The 23,596-nt window shown below is 50.0% G+C and overlaps 1 protein-coding gene across 4 annotated transcripts in view; it reads left to right on the top strand.

The window, feature by feature from the left end:
- The first annotated feature begins 334 nt into the window (after positions 1-334).
- Positions 335-23,596, top strand: part of LOC135177059 (cysteine-rich venom protein kaouthin-2-like) — a 216,639-nt gene continuing 193,377 nt past the window's right edge. The window contains exons 1-9 of one of the 4 annotated variants that reach the window (XR_010302891.1): positions 335-431; positions 2,517-2,613; positions 6,046-6,107; positions 8,229-8,348; positions 8,825-8,912; positions 10,691-10,836; positions 13,370-13,464; positions 14,496-14,584; positions 15,850-16,197. Coding sequence is in view for 3 of the 4 variants with exons in the window: in XM_064146727.1 (XP_064002797.1) it covers positions 2,556-2,613; positions 6,046-6,107; positions 8,229-8,348; positions 8,825-8,912; positions 10,691-10,836; positions 13,370-13,464; positions 14,496-14,584; positions 15,850-15,860 (669 nt within the window). In the remaining variant the exon portion in view is untranslated. Of the gene's footprint in view, positions 432-2,486; positions 2,614-6,045; positions 6,108-6,223; positions 6,321-8,228; positions 8,349-8,824; positions 8,913-10,690; positions 10,837-13,369; positions 13,465-14,495; positions 14,585-15,849; positions 16,424-23,596 lie in introns of those variants that run through there. The other 3 variants (XM_064146727.1, XM_064146730.1, XM_064146729.1) reach the window with 3 other exon arrangements.

Genomic DNA, 23,596 nt, shown 5'->3' on the forward strand with positions numbered 1-23,596 from the left:
CTCCACATGCTGTCAAGGGAGATGTGCCTGCCTAATTTCAGTGACATCAAAGAAGCTGTTCATTTCCCAAGTTTGATGAAAATAGCCAGCCAGGCATAAGAAGAGAATGTTTCAGGGAGGGGGGGGTTGGAGGTGGGCAAGTCTAGATCAACTTCTAGCAAACAATCAAGATTTTGTCTGTATCTTATTTTCTCTAATACTGAATTTTCTGACCAGAGCTCACAGCACATTTCAGTTCAGCACAATGAATTCTGGGGCCCCAGTTTGAGAGGGACATAGAACTGCTGGAGAGAGTCCAGCACAGAGCCACGAAGATGCTGAAGGGAATGGAACAGCTCTGTTAGGAGGAGAGCCTGAAGGAGCTGGGACTGTGATGCTGAGAGAGGAGGAGACTGAGAGGTGACCTCATCAGTGGTTATCAATATGTACAGGTGAGTGCCAGGAGGCTGGGGCCAGGCTCTGCTGGGGGATGCCCAGGGACAGCACAAGGGGCAATGGGTGGAAGCTGAGGCATAGGAAGTGTCATTTAAACATGGGGAGGAATTGTTTCCCTGTGAGGGTGACAGAGCCCTGGCACAGGCTGCCCAGGGGGGTTGTGGAGTCTCTGGAGATACCAAACCCACCTGAACACATTCATGTGTGATCTGGTGTAGGTGCTCCTGCTCTGGCAGGGGGCTTGGACTGGGTGAGCTTTGGAGGTGCCTTCCAGCCCCAGGCATTCTGTGATTCTGTGAATAAACCATAACAGAGTAAAATGAGGAGAGCTTATTGATAAAGCAGCTGTTGCCTCTCAAGGGTCCATACTGCGGTGAGTAATAAGAGACATCTTCATTGATCACCTGGGTGATGGGACAGAGCACAGCCCCAGCAAGTGTCTACATCAGGCAGAAGTGAGAGGCATGGCTCAGACACTAGATGGTTGTGTTGTCATTCAGAGAGACTTCACCAGGATAAAGAACTGGGCCAGCAGAAACCTCATGAAGTTAAGCAAGGGGCAACGCCAGGTTGTGCCTCTGCAGTGCTGCGTTTTGGAGTTAGGATGAGAGTGAAGTTGGTAACACACTGATGCTCTGATATTGAGACCTTGCACAAGATGCTGGGAGGCAGCAGGGTCAGGGCAGCTGACTTGACCTCCAGAAAGGCTATTCCATACCATAGCACACCATGCTCAGTATATAACCTCAGGGGAGTTAGCCTGGGAGGGCCAGTTGCAGCTCAGGGACTGGCTGGCATTGGTCACTGAGTGGTGAGCAGTTGCATTGAGCATTGCTTGTCTCTGGTCTGTCTCTTGTTGCTGTCTCCCTTTTCATAATTGTTTTTGTTCACATTGTTTCATTTCAGCTATTAAGCTTGCTTTATCTCAACACACAAGTTGCATTTTACTGTGCTTTTTCCAGTTCTCTGTCCCATCCCAGCCAGGGGGAGAAGTGAGCGAGTGGCTGTGTGGTGTTTAGATGCCAACTGGGGTTAAACCAGGACAAAATGGAAATGAAGAAATAAATATGTGCTTTAATGGTAGTGCAGAAATAAATATGTGTTTTAATGGCAGTGCACACAAAAAGCTTCACATTTTTATCCAATACTTGGTAAAAGTATCAATGACAGAACTATCTTTGTCTCCTCCTTTGAGTCTTTTGCTACAGGATTGATGTAAAGAAGCCATAGAATGAACAGGAACTTGGTCCAGGACTTTATATAGAATCATAGAATGGTTTAGGTTGGAAGGGACCTCAAAGTTCAGCCAGTTCCAACCTCCTGCCACAGCCAGGGACACCTCCCACTAGAACAGGTCACTCAAGGCTTTGGACACCTCCAGGCGGGAAGCATCCACAAACCCCCTGGGCAACCTGTGCCAGTGTCTCACCACCCTCACTGCAAACAACTTCTGCCTAACATCCAATTCCAATCTCCCCTCTGCCACTTCAAACCCATTCCTCCTCAGCCTGTCATTACCAGACCTTGTCAACACTTCCTCCCCAGCCCTCCTGCAGCCCCCTGCAGATCCCAAAAGGCCACTCCAAGGTCTCCTGGAAGCCTTCTCTTCTCCAGCCTGCAGAGCCCCAACTCTCTCAGCCTGTCCTCAGAGCAGAGCTGCTGCAGCCCTCTGAGCATCTTGGTGGCCCTCAAAGAAAAATCAGAAATGTCCCCAAAGGAAAATCAATAGGTAAGGTTCTGCCTTGGTTACAACAATGTTAGCCTGGAGACACCTTAGGAGCCAGCTGAGTTTATGTGCATGGCTGGAGATTGAGATCGATTCTTACTGCAACTGGACAGGTCAATCATTAGCAGAGAGCCAGGTACCTGCCACTCTTCCTGCTGCAAACTCCAGGTGTAAGGAGCAGGACACACAAAGCTGATTTCAGAGTGTTTAATCATTTCCAATGCAAAAAGTAATAGGAAATAGAAGTGGGGCACAAGCAAACTGCCTCCCTCTTGAAGAACGTGAACGTGAGGGAGGTCACCGTTTGAATTATACAATACCTGTGACGTTGTGTCATCTCCTCCTCCTCCATCAGGGGACCTATAAATCACCCTCTGATGAAGAGCTCCAGTCAATGCCACAGCCACCTGAAGAAGGACAGGAGACACTTCCAGCCCTCCTGGAAACAAAAGGTAGGATTTAGATTGCTGTGTTCGTTTAAAGCATTGCAGTTGTTCTTCATGGGTCCAAAAGCAACCAGAGGACCTGTTGAGCCACCTAGGACAGCCGCAGAAGGGATTTTACTCACTGAAAAGTCAGGATCATAGCTTGCATGTCCTACTGCTGTATGTAGCTGTGACAATTCATTTCCAGCGTTGGGCAATGATCACCTTCTGCAACTTGCCACGTTATTACAAGGTGGCTGCTGAGCAGGGTCTGTGCAGAGCTGCTGTGCAAGCGACATGACAGCCTGTGCTGTTTCGCCTCACGTCTGTCTTAAGGGTAACCAAAAATGGAGGTGTTCTTCTGTGGCAGTAAAAAATGATGCTGCTATTCCGTTGTAAAAGCTATTCAATTGCATGGCTGATTCAGGGTACACCTTGTCTGGGGTGTTGGTTTTTATAGGAGGAGGGATGGGAAAAAAACATACTCACGTAAGTTTGCTAAACTCGAGCCCAAAATGGGGATGCTAAAGCACTGTCTTTTGGTGGCAGATCCCTGCACACAGATGGAGTTGAAGGGAAGTCAGTAAGACTTGGCACACATCCTGATTTATGTTTGATTGAGGGGGAACAGGGGAGGGGGAGAGAGAGACTGATTTTAGGACCGGTGCCTAGAAATTAATGCAGAGCAATTAAATTTACATCTCATAGACTGTAAGCATTTGGTTAAAATCGGTGGGACTGCCAGGAGTATGTTAATGCCTTGGAGCAGGAAATCCACTGGGTCTTAAAAAGCATTCCAGCAGCATTTTGAAACTCCTACCACGGATTGAATTACCAAATACAGCTAATTGTAACTTAATTCATAGAGAACATTACAGCGGATGGATGCTTTGCCTATGTCTTTAAGTTAGCTCCTCAGTTTGACTGGCAAAGTAGAAAGCTTCACCATTTCAACAAAGGTCTTTTTTCCTTCTTCTTCCTTTGAAACAGAGATTGGGGCTTGCATGTTTTAGGTGCAAAAAGGGGGGGTGGGGTGGTGCTGTATTTGCATACCATTGCATTTTGCACTCCAGAGTCATATCATTTCTTGCAGCTCGAGTGCAGCTCAAAATAACCCCCACCTCTGCTTACTTTCTGCTTAGAAATGAAGTGAAAAGAATACATTTTCATCCTATTGGCTGCAGGAGAGTTTCTTGCTAAGCACCCAGGTCATGTACACTGCAAAGTTTAGTAATGGTTCTGAGAGGTACGTGGTAGAAAAGTTAATATGATAAACACTCTGCGATCCTAAAGCACTTCAAGGAGGAGTAGGTAATGTCAAAATTAAATGTATGTGACATAAAACAACAACAAGAAGAGGGTGCCTGGGGAGGTCAGGGATGTCTCCTCCTTGGAAGTGTTCAAGGCCAGGTTGGGTGAGGCCTTTAGTAGCTTAGTCTAGTGGAAGGTGTCCCTGCCCGTGGCAGGGTGGTTAGCACTAGATGGTCTCTGAGGTCCCTTCCAACCCAAACCACTCTATGACTGTATGTAATCAGTGGCTTATGCTTTTAGTGAGAGGCATCTTTTTCCCCTGCATAAACCAGATCTTCCCTCAGCTACAAGTGCTTGGAATGAGCCACGCTGGTTTGAAGGCCCTAAGAGGATAATTGTGCAAATGTGGCCAGTCTGTACAGTTTGTGGCCTCTGAGCTTCAGCTGTCCATAGCCACAGACCACTGTGACAGGCTTAGCCCTTCAGCAGAGCTGAAGCAGCAACCCTGCCTACAGGCTGCAGACTGGGGACCTCCTCCAGCGCAATGTAAGCAAGCTGGTGAGGAAAGCAGCCCTCAGTGCACGCTTTGGAAAAGGGTGGGTTTACTTACCCCTGTGCTCTCCACAAGCCAGAGCACCTTGTGTTTTCTATACCTTTACCTCTGGGTGCCTCGAGGTAAAGGAGCATTGCTGGCTATGAAACATCAGCAGATCCTACTGGCCTTTCCCTAACAAGAAATTAAAGCAGCCCCTCAAAACCCAATAAGAAGTTAAGCTAATAATATATCTCTCTGGAAACCTGCCCATAAATTCCCTTGAGGTGAAGGCTGGGACAAATGCCAAAACAAGTAAGCTCTGCTCTAGTCACCTGCTTGCCTGCCCCAGGGAGCCAGGCAGAAGCAATCTGAATGGAACTCCTGTGCCAGACTGAACTTTAAGTGATCTACATTACCTCCTGGGTCACCACAGTGGGATGGTGGGGATGGTGTGGTGCTGTGAGCCTCCTAAGCAGGCAGAGCCTTGGAGTCCAGGCTCTTCTGGTTGTTTCCTCCTTGCCGTTGCACTCTGTCTGTAACGTAACAGGAGAAAGAAAAGAAAGAGAAAAGAAAGAGGGGAGGGGAGGGGAGGGGAGGGGAGGAGAGGGGAGGGGAGGGGAGGGGAGGGGAGGGGAGGAGAGGAGAGGAGAGGAGAGGAGAGGAGAGGAGAGGAGAGGAGAGGAGAGGAGAGGAGAGGAGAGGAGAGGAGAGGAGAGGAGAGGAGAGGAGAGGAGAGGAGAGGAGAGGAGAGGAGAGGAGAGGAGAGGAGAGGAGAGGAGAGGAGAGGAGAGGAGAGGAGAGGAGAGGAGAGGAGAGGAGAGGAGAGGAGAGGAGAGGAGAGGAGAGGAGAGGAGAGGAGAGGAGAGGAGAGGAGAGGAGAGGAGAGGAGAGGAGAGGAGAGGAGAGGAGAGGAGAGGAGAGGAGAGGAGAGGAGAGGAGAGGAGAGGAGAGGAGAGGAGAGGAGAGGAGAGGAGAGGAGAGGAGAGGAGAGGAGAGGAGAGGAGAGGAGAGGAGAGGAGAGGAGAGGAGAGGAGAGGAGAGGAGAGGAGAGGAGAGGAGAGGAGAGGAGAGGAGAGGAGAGGAGAGGAGAGGAGAGGAGAGGAGAGGAGAGGAGAGGAGAGGAGAGGAGAGGAACAGAGCTCTTCCCAGGAAGCCAGTGGAGGTCCATTTCTGGGTCAGCAGGTTCTACCCGAGCTCTCATGTAAGGTGTGACAGTGCTGACCATGAAGTCAGGGGTTTGCAGAGGCCTGCACACAGGCTGTGCCTGATTTTCCTTCCAGCCAGTGCAGTCCAGTCAAAGCAGGCAATGGGAGGTAGGAGAAACTCCAGACTAACAGAGACACAGAAATCAGCTAAAAGCAGCATCTCAGCCCAGCTGTTCCCCAGTGTGGCAATGAGCAGGAGGCTTGCCACAAGAAGGGAATCATGAATGTGCTCCTGAGGTGAAGCTGTTGGGGCAGGATCCATCCCAGCAGGAAGTGTGACACACAGACAGCAGCTGATTCATGGACATTTCAAAATAGAGAGGGAATGAATTTAAATGGTTTTGTTTGTAAAAACAGGGGAGGAGGGAAGAGAAGAAAACTAAAACACTCTGCAACTTGAGAGAAATCCAGGAAAGAGAGAGGAAAACGAGGTAAAAATAGATAAAATCCTCATTCTCCCCTTTTCAGAGATGCTGCTGCCTGTGTTGTTCCTGTGTCTCACAGCTGTGCTGCCTGCATCCACTGGACAGGTAGGAGCCACTCTTGGCACTCGCTAACTCTGCCCGGGACCTGAGGCAGCTGTGGTCTGACCAAACACGGCTTTGCTGTGCACATCAAGCCTAGGTAGAAAGCCTGCTGAAGTGCCCAGCATGCAGGGGGCATTTACCCCTGAGCTCTGTTCAGTTGCAAAGCAGCACACCAGTTCCAGACAGACCACCCACAGACCGACAAACACTTGCCAGGTAAACCACCTCTAGACTCAAGGTTGCTCACGGTTTGGGTCAGAGTTCACTCTCAGAAAGCTCCCAGACTCGAATCCAGTAATCTGGATGCCCCAAAGGTCCAGGCCTCTTGATTCCCCACAGTGTCACAGGCAGAAGTCACCTAACTCTCTCCCTTTCTCATCCTACAGAACTGAGCTATGTGCCTCTGCCTTTGCTCACAGTCTGTCCTCTCAATGGACTAACATACTTGATACACACCCAGCGTAGTTCCTCCCAACCCATACCTTGTCTGAAGTTTGCTACCTCTGCTTCAGAAACACTAATCCAGCTGAAGGCTTGGCTGTATTTCCCCCTGATTCTTTGGTTTCTTCTCTCCGTGCTGAGAGCTAGAAGACAACTGAGAGTGATGATGGGAGGTTGAGTACGAGCCATCAATGTGCTCTTGGGGCCAGGAGGGCCAATGCCATTCTGGGGTGTATTAACAGGGCTGTGGTTAGTAGGTCAAGAGAGGTTTTCTCCTCTCGCCCCTCTACTGTGCCCTGCTGAGGCCATATCTGGAGTACTGTATCCAGATCTGGGTCCCCCAGTTCAAGAGAGACACAGAACTGCTTGAGAGAGTCCAGCACAGAGCCACAAAGATGCTGAAGGGAATGGAACATCTCTGTTAGGAGAGCCTGAGGGGGCTGGGGCTGTGCTGCTGGAGAGGAGGAGACTGAGAGGTGACCTCAGCAATGGTTATAAAGATGTGCAGAGTGAGCACCAGCAGGCTGCAGCCAGGCTCTGCGGGGTGATGCCAGGACAAGGGGCACTGGGTGGGAGCTGAGGCATAGCAAGTTTCATTTAAACATGGGGAGGAAATTTTTCCCTGTGAGGGTGACAGAGCCCTGGAACAGGCTGCCCAGGGGGGTTGTGGAGTCTCTGGAGATACTCAAGACCCACCTGGATGTGTTCCTGTGCAATCTGCTCTAGGTGCTCCTGCTCTGGCAGGGGGTTGGACTGGATAAGCTTTGGAGGTCCCTTCCAGCCCCTGATGTTCTGTGATTCTGTGACTGCAAAGAGCAACCTGACTTCTTTACAGGAATATTGGTTTTTAAATTAGAGAACATGTGAAAAGTTTGAGAAGTAGCCATCAGTGAGGGACAGGGTGGAAACAATCTATGGCACCTGGTTTTGTCCAGTGATGTGTCTAGATTTAGTACCACAAGAGGTCTGTGATGATCTTGTTTAATTTCACACTTCTTGTTTAATTGAGGGCTGCAGCAGCTCTGCTCTGAGGACAGGCTACAAGAGTTGGGGCTCTGCAGCCTGGAGAAGAGGAGGCTGTGGCTGCTCCCTCCCTGGAGGTGTTTAAGGACAGATTGGATGAGACTTTGAGCGACCTGTTCTAGTGGGAGGTGTCCCTGGCTGTGGCAGGAGGTTGGAACTGGCTGAGCTTTGAGGTCCCTTCCAACCTAAACCACTCTGTGATTCTGTGATCCTGTGAGCAAACAAGAGTGAAAAAAAAGAATGATGGTCATGGTCAAAATACTGAAGAAGGAGAACACATCATGAGCATATTCATGCCTTCAGCTGATGTTTAGACCTTTCCTCAAAATCCTATTGAAAGAAATAATAGTGGTAAAATAAGACTACTGAGGTTGCTGAATTGAGGAGTCTACAGGCACAGAAGATGCTACAGGATACCTCAGCCACCCGTGGAGGATGCAGGGTTGCTACAGGTGGAATCACTGAAAGTGCAGCTCCATATGGAAGCTTCCCTAGAGATACTTAGGAGGCAAAACATATCACAGTATCTCTTCCCTCTCAGGGATAATCTCTTCACTTGATATCAGAATGTTGGTAGTTTAAAATATGTTAGAAAGGGTTCAGGGTTTAGCTACATTCACATCACTTAACAAATAAATATTTGATGTTCTTTCAATTTAGGAGCCTGAAGGTTTTGATGCTCTGTCAACTAGGAAAGCAGATCAGAAAAAGCTGATTGTTGACAGCCACAATGCCCTCAGGAGAGGAGTAAAACCAACTGCCAGCAACATGCTGAAGATGGTAAGTTGCCTGCTGTAGCTCCAGGTTTAATGAATGATAGAGTACATTAGAGACACAGGACTGTATGCAAGGTCACATTATTTAGCCATGGATGCCTTCTCCAGACCTTTCCTAAGGACTGGGAAGGGACAGCACCAAGCAGAGCATAAAGCTGGGCAGATGGGGGGAAAAGCCTGGGAGGTCTCGTGGTGTATGAGCAATAAAGTCTGCTGCTTCTGGAGGGAAAAGAAAAGGAAGTGGAGGAGCCATGGCACTGTTCAGTTCTTCCTGATTAGTTCTCCATCACACTTCTCAGCTTCTGCACTCCTGGGTGCACACTAACGTTGCTCCTGCCCTCCTTATCCTCCCAAAAAGGGGGGAGAGGGGGATTTTGGATACCGTAGTGCTTTAAGGTGTCATTTCCAAGCATTGCTCCTTCGTGAGGGGCCAGTGAGCGGCAGGTGTCCAAGCAGCTGACACTCTCTTGTTTCACGAAGGAATGGTCGCCCGCAGCTGCAAACAACTCCCAGAGCTGGGCCAGCCGATGCACTTTAAACCACAGTCCTGCTAACATGAGGAGAACCAGTAAGTGAAGCATGAGTGGTGAATGGATGATGTCATGAATGCTAGTGGTGTGGCCAGTTTGGGTTTCATAGTATCACAGTATCATCAGGGCTGGAAGAGACCTCACAGATCATCCAGTCCAACCCTTCACCACAGAGCTCAAGGCTAGACCATGGCACCAAGTGCCACATCCAACCTTGCCTTGAACAGCTCCAGGGACTTGGGCTTCTTGAGCTACCGTTTATATTCCAGGTGATTTTCACTGCCGCACAGGACGAAGGCAGCATTCCAGAAACAAAGCTCTTCAGTAAGTGAGCAAAGTCCAGTCCCCTTCTCGTGCCAGTTGCATCAGTTTTCCACAGGCATAGCCTGTTTTCTTCAGTAGGTGAATAAAATCATAGTGAGAAGCCATTCTCCCAACATGCCCACCAGAAGGACGGAGAGAAGCTGTCTACAAAGGCCGGCAGTGACAGGATGGGGAGCAGTGGCTTCAGAGCAGAGCAGACTTACATTGGATGTTAGGAACAAGTTCTTTACCATGAGGGTAGTGAAACACTGGAACAGATTGCCTGGGGAGGTGGTTCGGGCCCCAGCCCTGGAGATGTTCAACGTAAAGACTCAACAGGTCTCTGGGCAACCTGATCTAGTTGAGGATGCCCCTGCTGACTGCAGAGGGGCTTGGGCTGTTGCTCCTGCTGCAGCCCAGCACAGGGTTGTGTCTGGCTGCACTCACACTGCAGGCTCATGTTGAGCTTTTCATCACCCCAGACCCCCAGGGCCTGTTCCTCAGGGCTGCTTGCAGCCATTCCCCACCCAGCCTGGAGTTGTGCTTGGTTCCAGGTGCAAGACCTTACACTTGGCCTTGTTGACTGTCATGAGGTTGGCCTGGGCACAGCTCTCCAGCCTGTCCAGATCCCTCTGGATGGATCCCTGCCCTCTAGCAAGTCAACTGTGCCACACAGCTTGGTGCCATCTGCAGACTTGCTGAGGCTGCACTGATTCCTCTGTCCATGGCACTGACAAAGATGTTACACATCTCTGGTGCCAGCACTGACCCCTGAGGGGCACCTCTTGCCACTGGCCTCCAGGTGGACATTGTGCCCTTGATCACCACCCTCTGTGTGCCACCATCCAGCCAGTTCCTTACCCAGCAGTGCTCCACACATCCAGGCTGTTTCCCCAAGCTGTGATGGTTTGGGAGTTGCCTGCCCCCCTCACAATGAAAGCGCCCAGACTAGACTCAGCTGGCTGGAGGTTAGGGCAGGAGCTTTCTCTGTACAGCTTAGCACAACAGAAGCAGACATTCACCATCTATTACAGGTCTATACAGCAGCACACAAGTTAAAAGTAATGCAGAAGCACAATACCCTGCTCCCAGAGCAGACTGCCAGGAGGCTCCCGACCCAAACCTCCTCCCCCCTCCTCTGTCCCTCCCTTCACAAGCAACCAGACCACTGCCCGTGTATCTCAGGGGACAAATCTGGAGAGGTGCGGGGCCAGATGGCCCAAAGGCGACAAGAGGTTAGGGCAGAGGGTTAGGGCTAGGGCAGAGGCAGCTGCAGACGGTGGCCAGAGGGAGGGAGCAGGGCCACAGGCGACTGAGCAGCGCATGAGCAGCGAGTGCCTTAGCTGCACTGGCCTGGTGGCCCTTCTCAGCAGGGGAGTGGGTGGCACTGGCTACTGATGGTCGTCTTCTTCCTTCTCGCAGCTAAGGATGTGCTTTCTCTCAGTAAAATATTCCAGTTAGCCTCAAACCAGCAGAGTTTGCTATGCATCTCTCAGTGCCTTTCTCTTTCCAGCTGTAGGATGTGGGGAAAATCTCTTCATGTCAACTGCCCCAGTGCTGTGGTCAGCTGTGATACAGGCCTGGTATGATGAGGAGAAAGATTTCACCTATGGAAGGGGAGTGAAAACCCCAGGTGCTGTGATTGGCCACTACACTCAGGTAGGTGCCCTGCTTTTTTCATAGTTCAGGCTGAATAAGTGAATCAATATCTATATGTTAGCAAAGCAACTTCAGGCTGTCTTTAAAGGGAACCATACAAGGGAGTTATTCTGACAAAACAAGAGGAAAACTTGCACAGAAGCAGAATTCAAGGGAAAATAACAGGCTCAGTATCTCGATGGATTAAAGATATTGTGTGATGGTTTGGGTGTTCCCCACCCCCACACTTTGGAAATCACCCAGGCTAGACTCAGTGGCTCTGGAAATTAAATGAAGCTTTATACTGACAGCTCAGCACAATATCCAAGCAGGTATTTACAATATATATACAGTTACACACAGAAATAGACAAGGTAAAAGGTAATACAGAAACACAGCAGCCCTCCCAGAAACTTGAGTCCCCAGGAGGGGCTCCCAACCACCCTTCCACCTTCTCCCACCCATCTCTACCTTGCCCCAGATGTTGCCTTGTGCCCAAGGAAGAATGGAGGGTGGGCCAGGGGTTTAGGAAGCAGGTGGATTAATCAGGTTAGGTTAGAGAGAGAATAATGCAGCCCACAGCCCGCACAGAGAGTGACTACCAACTCCCCTCTCTGTATTTAGTTCTTACCCATCTCAGCAAGCCTATGAGTGCAGCAGACACCACCATTGTTTCACAGCCTGTAATCTAGTTCTTCTCACCAAAACACTCTAGCTAGCTTCACACTAGCACATATTGGGATTTCCAAGCTGCAGGAAGAAATAAAGGGAAGGAACTTGTTTCTTTAACACTTAAGAATTGCTCAGATGCTGAACATCTGGAAATGGCTCAGCCACAATAATAACAGAGAGGAAATCTAAGCAGGTTTGTTACAGCACACAGAGTTCCATTAAGTCAGAGAGTTTCCAGCTGGACCACAGCTTATGCTGACCTCCTCTGTTCACCTGCACAAGATACAGGGCACAACATTTTATGTGATTCTTGCAGCTTCTCAATAGTTTTAACTGAATGAAAACATCTCCCACTGGGACAGGGTATTTCAAACATTGCCCATAGATGTGTGATAAATTACTGGCACAATTATCTCCCTCTACTCTGCCCTGGGGGGACCACACCTGGAATAGCACGTCCAGTTTTGGGTTGTCCAGGACAAGAGAGGCAGAGATCTGCTGGAGAGAATCCAGCAGAGAGCACAAGGATGATGAAAGGACTTCAACATCTCTCTCATGAGGAAAGACTGAGAGACCTGTGGCTGTTTGGTCTTGAGATGAGAAGGCCAAGAGGGGATCTTGTTAATGCCTATAAATCCCTGAGGGGTGGGTGCCTGTGTCTTTTTGGTGCTGCCCAGTAATGGGACAAGGAGCAGTGGGTATAAGCTGAAACCTAGGTGGTTGCACCTCAACACGAGGAGAAACTTCTTTACTGTGAGGGTGATGGAGCACTGAGACAAGCCACCCAGAAAGGTTGTGGAGTCTCCTTCTCTGGAGACTTTCAAGACCCATCTGGATGTGTTCCTCTGTGACCTGCCCTAGGTCATCCTGCTTTGGCAAGGGGTTTGGATGACAATCATGGAATCACTCAGGGCTGGAAGGGACCACAAGGATCAGACAGTTCCAACCTCCCTGCCATGCCCAGGGACACCCTACCCTAGAGCAGGCTGCACACAGCCTCAGCCAGCCTGGCCTCAAACACCTCCAGCCATGGGGCCTCAACCACCTCCCTGGGCAACCCATTCCAGCCTCTCACCACTCTCCTGCTCAACAACTTCCTCCTCACCTCCACTCTCACTCTCCCCACCTCCAGCTTTGCTCCATTCCCCCCACTCCTGGCACTCCCTGACAGCCTCAAAAGTCCCTCCCCAGCTTTTTTGTAGCCCACTTCATATCCTGGAAGGCCACAAGAAGGTCCTCTGGGAGCCTCCTCTGCTCCAGCCTGCACAGCCCCAGATGTTGCAGTCTGTGCTCACAGCAGAGCTGCTGCAGCCCTCTGAGCATCCTCCTGGCCCTGCTCTGGACACACTCCAGCATCTCCACAGCCCTCTTGTCCCAGGGCCTCCAGAACTGGATGCAGTACTCCAGGTGGGGTCTCAGCAGAGCAGAGCAGAGGGGGAGAATCCCCTCCCTGGCCCTGCTGGCCACACTGCTGCTGCTGCAGCCCAGGCTCTGCTTGGCTTTCTGGGCTGCAAGTGCACACTGCTGGCTCCTGCTCAGCTTCTCCTCCAGCAGCACCCCCAAGTCCCTCTCCTCAGGCCTGCTCTCCAGCCACTCACTGCCCAGCCTGCATTTGTGCTTGGCATTGCCCCGACCCAGCTGCAGGATGCAGACCCAGATGATCTCTGCAGCTGCTTTCCAACTCCTAATGCTCCATGATTCCATATCCTAAGTGTTTTCAGGTCAGAGGTGATAGCAGGGGGTGGGAAATCTTACACTTTACTACAAGAGCTAAATGAAGTGACTTAGCTTGGTTGTAAATGTTTGTGCAATGCAAATTGAACTTCTATAGTTCCAAATGGTGCATTTTTCCCTTCTCTCATTATTTTTGTTATCCCTACAGGTGGTCTGGCACAACTCTCATCTTGTGGGATGTGCTGTTGCTTTCTGCCCCAATGAAAAATATAGCTTCTTTTATGTCTGCCAGTACTGCCCTGCGTAAGTACTGATTACATTCCTCCTCTTCTGGCATTCTCAGTATTAGCTGGGAGGTGGTGAGATCTGTAGCAGGGCACATTGCCCAGAGCTGAGGAGCAGACATGGAGAGCTTATTGGGGAGATGGAAAGTAAAACCAGAAACATACTGATCAGAAGGACTGTTGAACAAGCCAAAGTATAAAGCACACAAACCCGACACTGACTTTCAGAGTCGATTGCATTTGCCTAAAAATCTTTATTTTCATAATAGTAGGTCACAAAGAAATGTTTTACACTTCCTGCTGGAAGTCTTGGCTTGGAAAAGCATAGCAATGTTTACAGTAGAGTGAGGAATAATTAACACCCAAAGGTATTAATACTGCTGTCAGTAGGCACCAAGGTGCTCTTGCACTCCCTGCCCTCCGCAGCACAGAGGGAGAAAAAATACATGACAAAAAGCTCATGGGTGAACATAAGGAGCCCCCAGCACAGGAAGGACATGGAACTGCTGGAGCCAGGCCAGAGGAGGCCACTGAGGTGCTCAGAGGGCTGCAGCAGCTCTGCTGTGAGGACAAGCTGAGACAGTTTGGGCTCTGCAGGCTGGAGAAGAGAAGGTTGCCAGGAGACCTTCTTGTGGCCTTCCAGGATCTGAAGGGGGCTGCAGGAGGGCTGGGGAGGGACTATTGACAAGGTCTGGGAATGACAGGAGGAGGAGGAATGGGTTTGAAGTGGCAGAGGGGAGATCTAGACTGGATGCTAGGAAGAAGTCGTTTGCAGTGAGGGTGGTGAGACACTGGCACAGGTTGCCCAGGGAGGCTGTGGCTGCTCCCTCCCTGGAGGTGTTCAAGGCCAGGATGCATGTAGCCTTGAGTGACCTGTTCTGGTGGGAGGTGTCCCTGCCTATGTTGGGGGGGTTGGAACTGGCTGAGCTTTGAGGTCCCTTCCAACCTAAACCATTCTGTGATTCTATATGAGCCTCCCTATAATTAAGCTTAATTTTCAGCAATGTTATAGTGACTCCACAACTGACGTTGGCACTGTTGATGTTTCAGGGGGAATCTGCTAAGCTCCATTCAGACACCCTACAAAGCAGGAGTGCCCTGTGGTGATTGCCCTAATGCTTGTGAGAAGGGATTATGCAGTAAGTGCTAAGCGTTGCAGCTGTGGCTTGGGTAAAGGTGATGCTTTAGAAAGACAAACAACCCACCCACAGCTAATTTATGCACATGGAAAGCTTTTCAAGTGGTTTGTTCAAACTGAGGGGCTAAAGCACTACTAAGGGGGCTGCAGGGGGGCTGGGGAGGGACTACTGACAAGGTCTGGGAATGACAGGCCAAGGAGGAATGGGTTTGAACTGGCAGAGGGGAGACTGAAAGTGGATGTTAGGCAGAAGTTGTTTGCAGTGAGGGTGGTGAGACACTGGCACAGGTTGCCCAGGGAGGCTGTGGCTGCTCCCTCCCTGGAGGTGTTCAAGGCCAGGTTGGATGAGGCCTTAAGTGAGCTGCTCTAGTGGGAGGTGTCCCTGCCTATGGCAGGGGGGATTGGAGCTGGATGATCCTTGAGGTCCCTTCCAACCTAAACCATTCTATGCTGGGTGATTTATCTCTGTGGCACAACTTATGGAGACAAACCAAAGGAGCCTATGGTAAGGGTGGCAAAGGTTAGACAGTGGCTGGTGTGCCCCAGGAGACAGATACACCCATCTGATAGATCAAGACATTAATTTGGCCTAGATAACCTTCAGTACAGATGACAGTCTCTGGAGATCCATAGAGAAACTCTCACCAATACTCCCAAGGAGTGCAAGTGAGGTCAGAGCTGTGCTTTTATCAGTGGCAGCACAGAAATCTGAGCTCCAGGTTTCCAACTGCATTTTATGTGCATCTCAAATCCAGGAAAGGTAACTGTCACTCTTGTATCTAGGAGATGCCCAGGAAGGAGAGGAGCTCTTGATCTTTGTTACTTTTCCCTCCTTTGAACAGTGCTGCTGATCGAATAGCAGTAACAATGCATTTAGAACCATAGAAGGGTCAGGCTGGAAGGGACCTCAAGGATCATCTAGTTCCAAGCCCCTGCCACCGGCAGGGGAAAGCAGGTTTGATAAGCAAGCCTGAGTTGGAAGAACAGAAATACATGGGCTCAGACTCAACACAAGACTGAGTTTTGAGGGGTTTGTTATGGAATCAACCTAAGTCTGATAACCAGCTGCAGTATAAAGGAAAACAAACTTTTACCCCACCTTGAAAGTTCAGTGAGAAATCCCCTGCAAGTGGCCGAGAATTTTCTAACTTGTGCTCAGGGGTTTTTACTCCACAGCAGAAAACAAAGAGGAGAAAAATTACAGAGAAAAGAAATGTTGGTGCTGTGCACTTCCTATTCCTGATTATTTCTCTGTGCCATTTTCAGTCAAGTCTTGAAAGTCTGAAGGTGTTTATGCTGACTGCGTCGCCAGAGTCTCCCGGATGCACCCACAGCTTCGGCAAGTTCCCCACCCTGACTCCTGCCAATGCAAAACTGCAAGAGATGAGCAAGTCCAAACCTTGCCTTCTGCTTACTGACCTCTCCCATGCACACAGAAGGACCAGCATCAATTCGTTGACGCAAACAAGACAAAGCTGTAGGAGGATGCATGTGCTCTGTTTATAATGGTCTAGAAGGCAGTGGAGATCTCGACTGAAATTGAGCATTTGGGCACCAGTTGCAGTTAATGTTTAGCTTCTCTTGTGTCTCCTTTCCCAGAAAGTTATCTAAGAAGTATTGTTTAAGTGCCTGCGATTCCAAATATTTCAGGTAGCTGAACCTGCTCTACAGTGGAAAAGAACCGTTTGAGAAGAGAGTTTGATCCCCAATACTGGACAGTTAAGGGGGCAGGTCCCTGCAGCTGGAAGCTTTGCTCTCCATAGAGATGTCTTGCAAAATTATGGTTTTAATATCAGCTTTTGCTGTACCAGTGATTAAATTACCTTCTCTTCACTAGCCATTTCACTGCAATTTTCATTCTTTCTTATTGCCACGAAATACAGCTCACTAAACTTCCACTACCTTTGTGACTTCTACCATTAGGCCTTGTTTAGCATCTTTACTGATGACCTTGATGAAGACATAGAGTGTGTCAGCAGGGAGCTTGCAAATGACACCAAGTTGGGTGGTAGTGCTGATCTGCAGGAGGGTAGGGAGGCTCTACAGAGGCACTTGGAAAGGTAGGATCCATGGGCCAATGTCAATGGCATGAGCTTCAATAAGGGCAAGTTCCAGGGCCAAAACAACCCTGAGCAATGCTACAGGTCTGGGGAAGTGTGGCTGAAAGTGTCTGGCAGAAAGAGACCTGGGGGTGGTAATGGACAAGCAGATCAATATGAGCCAGCAGTGTGCCCAGGTGGCAAAGAAAGCCAATGGCATCCTGGCCTGTATTAGAAATGCTGTGGCCAGCAGGAGCAGGGAGGGGACTGTCCCCTTGGACTCAGCTCTGGTGGGGCCACACCTTGAGTATTGTGTTCAGTTTTGGGCATCTCATTACAAGAGGGATGGGGAGGTGCTGGAGCCAGTGCAGAGGAGGGCAATGAAGCTGGGGAAGGGCCTGGAGAATGAATCTTATGAGGAGTGACTGAAAGAGCTGGGGATGGGTAGTCTGGAGAGGAGGAGGCTGAGGGCAGGCCTCATTGCTGTCTACAGCTGCCTGAAAGGAGGTTGTGGAGAGGTTGGTGCTGGTCTCTGCTCACAGGTAAACAGTGACAGAACAAGAGGCAATGGCCTCAAGCTGCCACTGGGCAGGTTCAGACTGGACATTAGGAAACATTTTTTCCCAGCCAGAGTGGTCAGGCACTGGAATGAGCTGCCCAGGGAGGTGGGGGAGTCATCAACCCTGGATGTGTTTAAAAGCCATTTGGATGTGGTGCCTGAGGATGTGGTTTAAGGGTAACCTTTACAGAGCAGGGATATAGTTGGACTTGGTGACCCTGAGGGGCTTTTCCAACTGGAATGTTCCTGTGATTCTGTGAAGGAAACCTGACTCTTTAGCAGCATAAGCAGCAGGAGCTCATGTGAGAAACAGAAGCCAGGCAAAGAACTCTTCATCAGACTTTGCTTCAGCCAGCAGTGGCTATTAGCATAGACACCATGCAGCACCCACTGGTGATCTTTGGGAAGCAGCCATTCTCCTGCGCAGTCAACAGGAGCATCAAAGAGTATTTTAGTCTCACCTGGCATTAGCTTCACATGCCAGAGCTCTTCTGTTAAGGAAGCTGCTGCCATAACAAAGATTTTGAGTCTTTGGCAGAGAATCATTTCATCACACGTTTCTAACTCATTCATTTCAGTGACAATTTCAACACACATTTCTGGGCCATTCATTTTGGCAGCATGAAAGACGAGCACCAAGTTAAAAGCCTGGGTTCACAGCTCTAAGTGCTTGTTGTTTCAGCTGCTGTTTGGTTCTTGCTTTGGGATTTTTTTCCTCATTCATCTCCATTATATTTCCTCTACCAGTAAATTAAGCTGTGCCAGGACATAGATGTGAGAGCTGGAACATGACTTACTGCTCTCTTGAATGTATGTGAGGATAAAAACAATGCAACAGCTGCTCTCGTGCTATTGTCATTAAGGGATAGGTAGATTCATTACCCCTACTCTGAAAAAAATCAATGTAATATTCACAATAAACTTAGAAATTTATTCCCCTCCATCATAACCCACACAGGTTCACAGATTGCACTGGGTTAGAAGGGAGCCTCAAAGGTCATCTTCTCCAACCCCCCTGCAGTCATCAGGGACATCGCCAACTACATCAGGCTGTCCAGGGCCACATCAAGTCTCACCTTGAATGTCTCCAAAGGAACCATAAGAACTGATTTCTCAGCCACTTCTAAGAGGATAGAACCATAGAATGGTTCAGGTTGGAAGGGACCTGAATGGTCATCCAGCTCCAATCCTCTGCCATAGGCAGGGACACCTCCCACTGGAACAGGTCACTCAAGGCCTCATCCAACCTGGCCTTGAACACCTCCAGGGAGGGAGCAGCCACAGCCTCCCTGGGCAACCTGTGCCAGTGTCTCACCACCCTCACTGCAAACAACTTCTGCCTAACATCCATTTTCAATCTCCCCTCTGACACTTCAAACCCATTCCTCCTTGGCCTGTCATTCCCAGACCTTGTCAATAGTCCCTCCCCAGCCCTCCTGCAGCCCCCTTCAGATCCCAAAAGGCCACTGAAAGGTCTCCTGGAAGCCTTCTCTTCTCCAGGCTGCAGAGCCCCAACTCTCTCAGCCTGTCCTCAGAGCAGAGCTGCTGCAGCCCTCTCAGCATCTTGGTGGCCTCCTCTGCACTGGCTCAAACACTTCCATGTCCTGCTTGTGCTGGGGGCTCCAGAGCTGCAGACAGGACTGCAGGTGGGGTCTGAGGAGAGCAGAGCCAAGGGGCAGAATCCCCTCCCTTGCCCTGCTGCCCACACTGCTCTGGCTGCAGCCCAGCACAGGGTTGCTGTCTGGCTGCACTCACACTGCAGGCTCCTGTTGAGCTTTACATCACCCAAGAAATCAGTCAGCATCTATCTCAGCCATGTGAACCCAGGGGACTACAGACCAAGAAGCCTAATTCAGCTATCCAGGAAGATGACAGAGCAAATTGCTTACCTGTGATTTTGTAATCAGTGGAGTATAAAATTGAAGCATGGATTCACCACGAGCTGATCTTGCCAAATCAAACTTTCTTCCATCAGTAGCTCGGATGAGTGGATGTCATTTTGGCCCTGGCAGCATGCCTGGCAAAGCCACATAGGATACTTGCAAACCAGGCAGATGTAATTCTGAAGAAGGCAGTAAGATACAGCACACACACCCAGATGGACACAGACCTGCAGTGCTCCTGCACAGGGGGCAGAGTCAGTTTGCTGCACAAGAGCACAGCTTTTTCTCCCTTCTCCCCATTAAAGACTGTCAAGATGATTCAACTGGTTGAAGTAATTCAAGGTGGAGATCTGGAGAGAGCTCAGGAGTTTAGTCTGGAGACAAGGAGACTGAGAGGATGCCTCATCAGTGTGTACAAATATCCAGGGGGTGGGTGTCAAGTGGTGGGGCCAAGCTCTTTTTGGTGGTCAGCAGCAATAAGGGAGAAAAATCTGTGATCTTGTGCAACAATTCATAGGGAAAACATTTTTTCTGAAATAGAGATGTTCTGTGCTCCCCTGGGGTGGGGAAGATCACAGGATCACAGGATGTTAGCAGTTGGAAGGCACCTCTGGAGATCATCAAGTCCAAGCCTCCTGACAGAGCAGGACCAGAGAATCTAGTGCAGGTCACACAGGAACACATTCAGGCAGGTCTTGAAAGTCTCCAGAGGAGACCTCCACAACCTTTCTGGGCAGCCTGCTCCAGTGCTTTGCGACCCTTGCAGTAAAGAAGTTCCTCCTGCAGTTGAGGTGGAAGTTGTTGTGCTGTAGTTTACATCCATTGCTCCTTTCCTCTGCTTCTGCCTGGGTCAGCAGGCCAAAGCCATGCAGGTCCAGCCAAGACAGGAGATTTTGTAAGCAGCTTTGCAGAGCCGCAACCGCCTGAGAAAAACTGCGACACAAGACAGGTGTAAAAGGAGCCCTCAGGGGAAATGCAGCTGGAAGAACTGAAACCAAAAGTGAATGCTCACACCTGTGTTAGCTCTGTCTGGCTCTCCCTTGTTGTCTCAGCTGGGTTCAGGTCATTCAGGACGCTTTCTTGGTGTAGAGCCGAGAGTGCCAGCCTGGTTTAAGGCTGTTCCTCTCACCAGCCGTAGAGGAAGAGCAAGGCGTTTGCCAGCGGATTTTGGAAGTGCTGTGAGAGCCTGTGGCTTTTGGCCCGGAGCCAGAAGATGCCAGCCGCTTGGGGTGCGCTTCTGTCAGAGTACCGACAGAGCAGACTGCCTCCCGAATCTGCCTTGGGCAGCTAGCGCAGGGACTGCGCAGTGAGACTGCAGCTCAGCCATCCTCTGCAGGTACCTCAGCCTCACAGAGCCTGTCGGGAGATGTGCACGCTTAGAAGGACAAACTTCTCATTTGCTCTGACATTTCTCTTCAGAAAGCTTTGTCTTCCTCGTGTGGATGCCCTAAAAACTGCGCTCTCTCTTCTGCCATCAGAGAGCAAACCACCCAGGCTCTCTCCGTCCAACCGCCTTACCCTAACTACCACAGAATCACAGAACATCAGAGGTTGGAAGGGACCTCCAGAGCTCATCGATTCCCACACCCCTCGCCAAAGCACTCCTCAAACAAGTGAAACACTAACTAAAGGCTCCAAAAGCTTTCGCTATGACTCCTGCAAGGGCCAGCACTCTCTAGGCTGCAGGTGTTTGCTTTTCATTCTATGCTGGCATCATTCTTTGAGCCTCAAAGCTACACAATCAACCCAGACTGCATCAGCTCTGGAAGACTTTTCTAACGGTGTGCATTTTGGTGAACAAAGATGAGCTCAGTGGACAGTGCCGGGGCAGGGGCCGTGAGTTCTCCGGAGTAAACACTGAAATCGGTGCAGAAAGCTATTCTTTCTGTTACGTGCATGAGCCCGGCACACCTGGCAGCCTGGAGACTTGCTGCACAAGATCACCTAGCAGCGGAGGGTGCCAGGCGATGCATAGTGCGAAGAGCTGCAGCGAGGTGGATCTGATCCTGCCACCCTCTCTTGCCCTGCCGCCGCTGGAAGCGCACAGCGCGCACCAGGCGCTGCAAGCTGCGCAGGGGCTGCCCCTCATTAACAATGGCGGAGCGCCCTCTGCTGGAACCCTCCGCACATGCACCTGGGCTGCCACCGGCGCTAAACACCGCTGCGTTCCTCAGGCGGCAGGGACAGCAGCCGCGGAACAGCGGTACAGATGGGGAGAGAGAGATGGATAGGTGGGTAGGTAGATGGATGGATAGATGGGCAGATGAATGGATTGATAAATGGATAGATAGATGGATTGATGGATGGATAGTTAGAAAGATATATATGGATTGATGAATGGATAGACAGGCTGAGAGTGAGAGTGAGACTGATCACCTTCTTCAGCTGGAGCATCTCTTTCACCAGGGAAGGCTAAGAGAACCAAAGCTTCCTTTGACAGTGTCTGCCATAGCCTTTAACACTGCTGCCAAGGCAAACTCCTGGCCAAGCTGGCAGCCCATGGCCTGTGCTGGGTTAAGAACTGGCTAAATGGCCAGGCCCAGAGAGTAGTGATGAGTGGTGCCACACCTAGTTGGCAGCTGTCACTAGTGGTGTACCCCAGAGATCAATGCTGGGCCCAGCCCTGTTTAATATCTTCATTGATGATCTGGACCAGGGGATTGAGTCCAGCATCAGTAAGTTTGCAGAGGACACCAAGATAGAAGCAGGTGTGGAGCTGTTAGAGTTGAAGATACACAATTATGGTGCACATGGAGCTCTGTTTTAGGTGAGTAAACATTCTTTCTAAGTATGAGAGAGTTAGTGACATCATTTATTGTCAATACACCACTGAAACTACTCTGGAGTTAGGAAGAGTTCTGTTGTGGCTCTGCTATTTTTCCCTTTGGTGAACATCCTGTCCAAGTATGTCTGTAACCATAAATAAAGATCTAGACCTAAATGTGTTAAACTTAGAACTCTATGCTAGAATAGGAGAATTTCCTCCATTGGTGATAGGGGAAACTTCTGGACCCCCCGAGTTCAAGAGAGACACAGAACTGCTTGAGAGAATCCAGTGCAGACCCATGGAGATGCTAAAGGGAATGGAACATCTCTGTTAGGAGGAGAGCCTGAGGCAGCTGGGGCTGTGCTGCTGGGGGAAGAGGAGACTGAGAGGTGGCCTCAACAATGGTTATCAATATGTGCAGGTGAGTGCCAGGAGGCTGGGGCCAGGCTCTGCTGGGAGATGTCCAGGGACAGCACAAGGGGCAAGGGGTGGAAGCTGAGGCACAGGAAGTTCCATGGAAACATGAGGAGGAACTTTTCCCAGGGTGACAGAGCCCTGGCACAGGCTGCCCAGGGGGGCTGTGGAGTCTCCCTCTGGAGATATTCAAGAGCCATCTGGATGTGTTCCTGTGTGATCTGCTCTGGGTGATCCTGCTCTGGCAGGGGGCTGGACCAGACGATCTTTGGAGGTCCCTTCCAGCCCCTGGCATTCTGTGATTCATGGTTCTGTGAAACCCACCCTCACATGAAGCAATAAATTATTGCTTTATATTTTACACCTTTTGCTTGAACAGTTTGTGCCTGATTAAAGTGACAGAGCAAATGGATCCAAGAGAGAGATGGTAACACGAGAGGGTGAACAAAGCACTGGGAAGCTGGAAGGTTCCATTGAACCTTGCCTTGAGCTACCTGACTCTTACCTGGGCCCACAAACTCGACCAATACTGTTTCCAGTTTGCATGGTTTCCCCTCTATTTGCTCATATCTTCCACCACAGCAGTAAGGGACAAAGAAAGGCAAAGATTTAGGGAGGAGAACCAAGGAAAGGAGTTGTAATTTGCTCTTAAATTCAGCCTTTGGATTCTGACATCCATTTAAGGTAAATACACATTAGGTGAATGGAGCTTGTGGTTTGTTACTTGGCACTAGAAGTGCTCTTGGAGCAGGTGAAAGATGCCCTGATTATACATCATGGGATATGAAAGAGGAATTACTTGGGCCAAGAGAAAGGTTCCTGGTAAACACTTCCCATCTCTGCGGGAGTGGTGCTCCCCTGACCCTGCGTTTGCATTCACAGAGCAAAGCCAAGCAAGACAAAAGTCTGAGTCTCTAACCTGCAGATCTGTCATGTCAGAATGTCACAACACAAAAGCTTTCTCCTGTTTCCCTCCTAAGCCACACAGACAGAGGCATGACCCAGGCGCTGAAATCGAAACCTCCTCACACCCAGGGCAAAGGCAATAAATCTCCCTCACTACAGTGAAAGCGAGGACAGCTCTGTCTGCAAGGCTGAAGTCAGCAGTGAGATGGACGAGGTGTTTGATGAAATTGACCACCTAGGAACTACTTGAAGGAACCTTTGAACCACGAACAACCAACTTGCGAGAGCTGGACACTCAGAGAGTGACCTTATCTCTCTCTTTGACTGGCTAAAAGGGAGCCGTAGTCAGGTGGGGGTCAGACTCTTCTGCCAAGCAACTTGTGACAGGACTAGAGGGCTTGGTCTGAAGCTCTGCCAGGGCAGGTTTAGGTTGGATATTAGGAAG

Source organism: Pogoniulus pusillus, chromosome 7 (genome assembly GCF_015220805.1).
Source record: "Pogoniulus pusillus isolate bPogPus1 chromosome 7, bPogPus1.pri, whole genome shotgun sequence".
Taxonomy (NCBI): Eukaryota; Metazoa; Chordata; class Aves; order Piciformes; family Lybiidae; genus Pogoniulus; species Pogoniulus pusillus.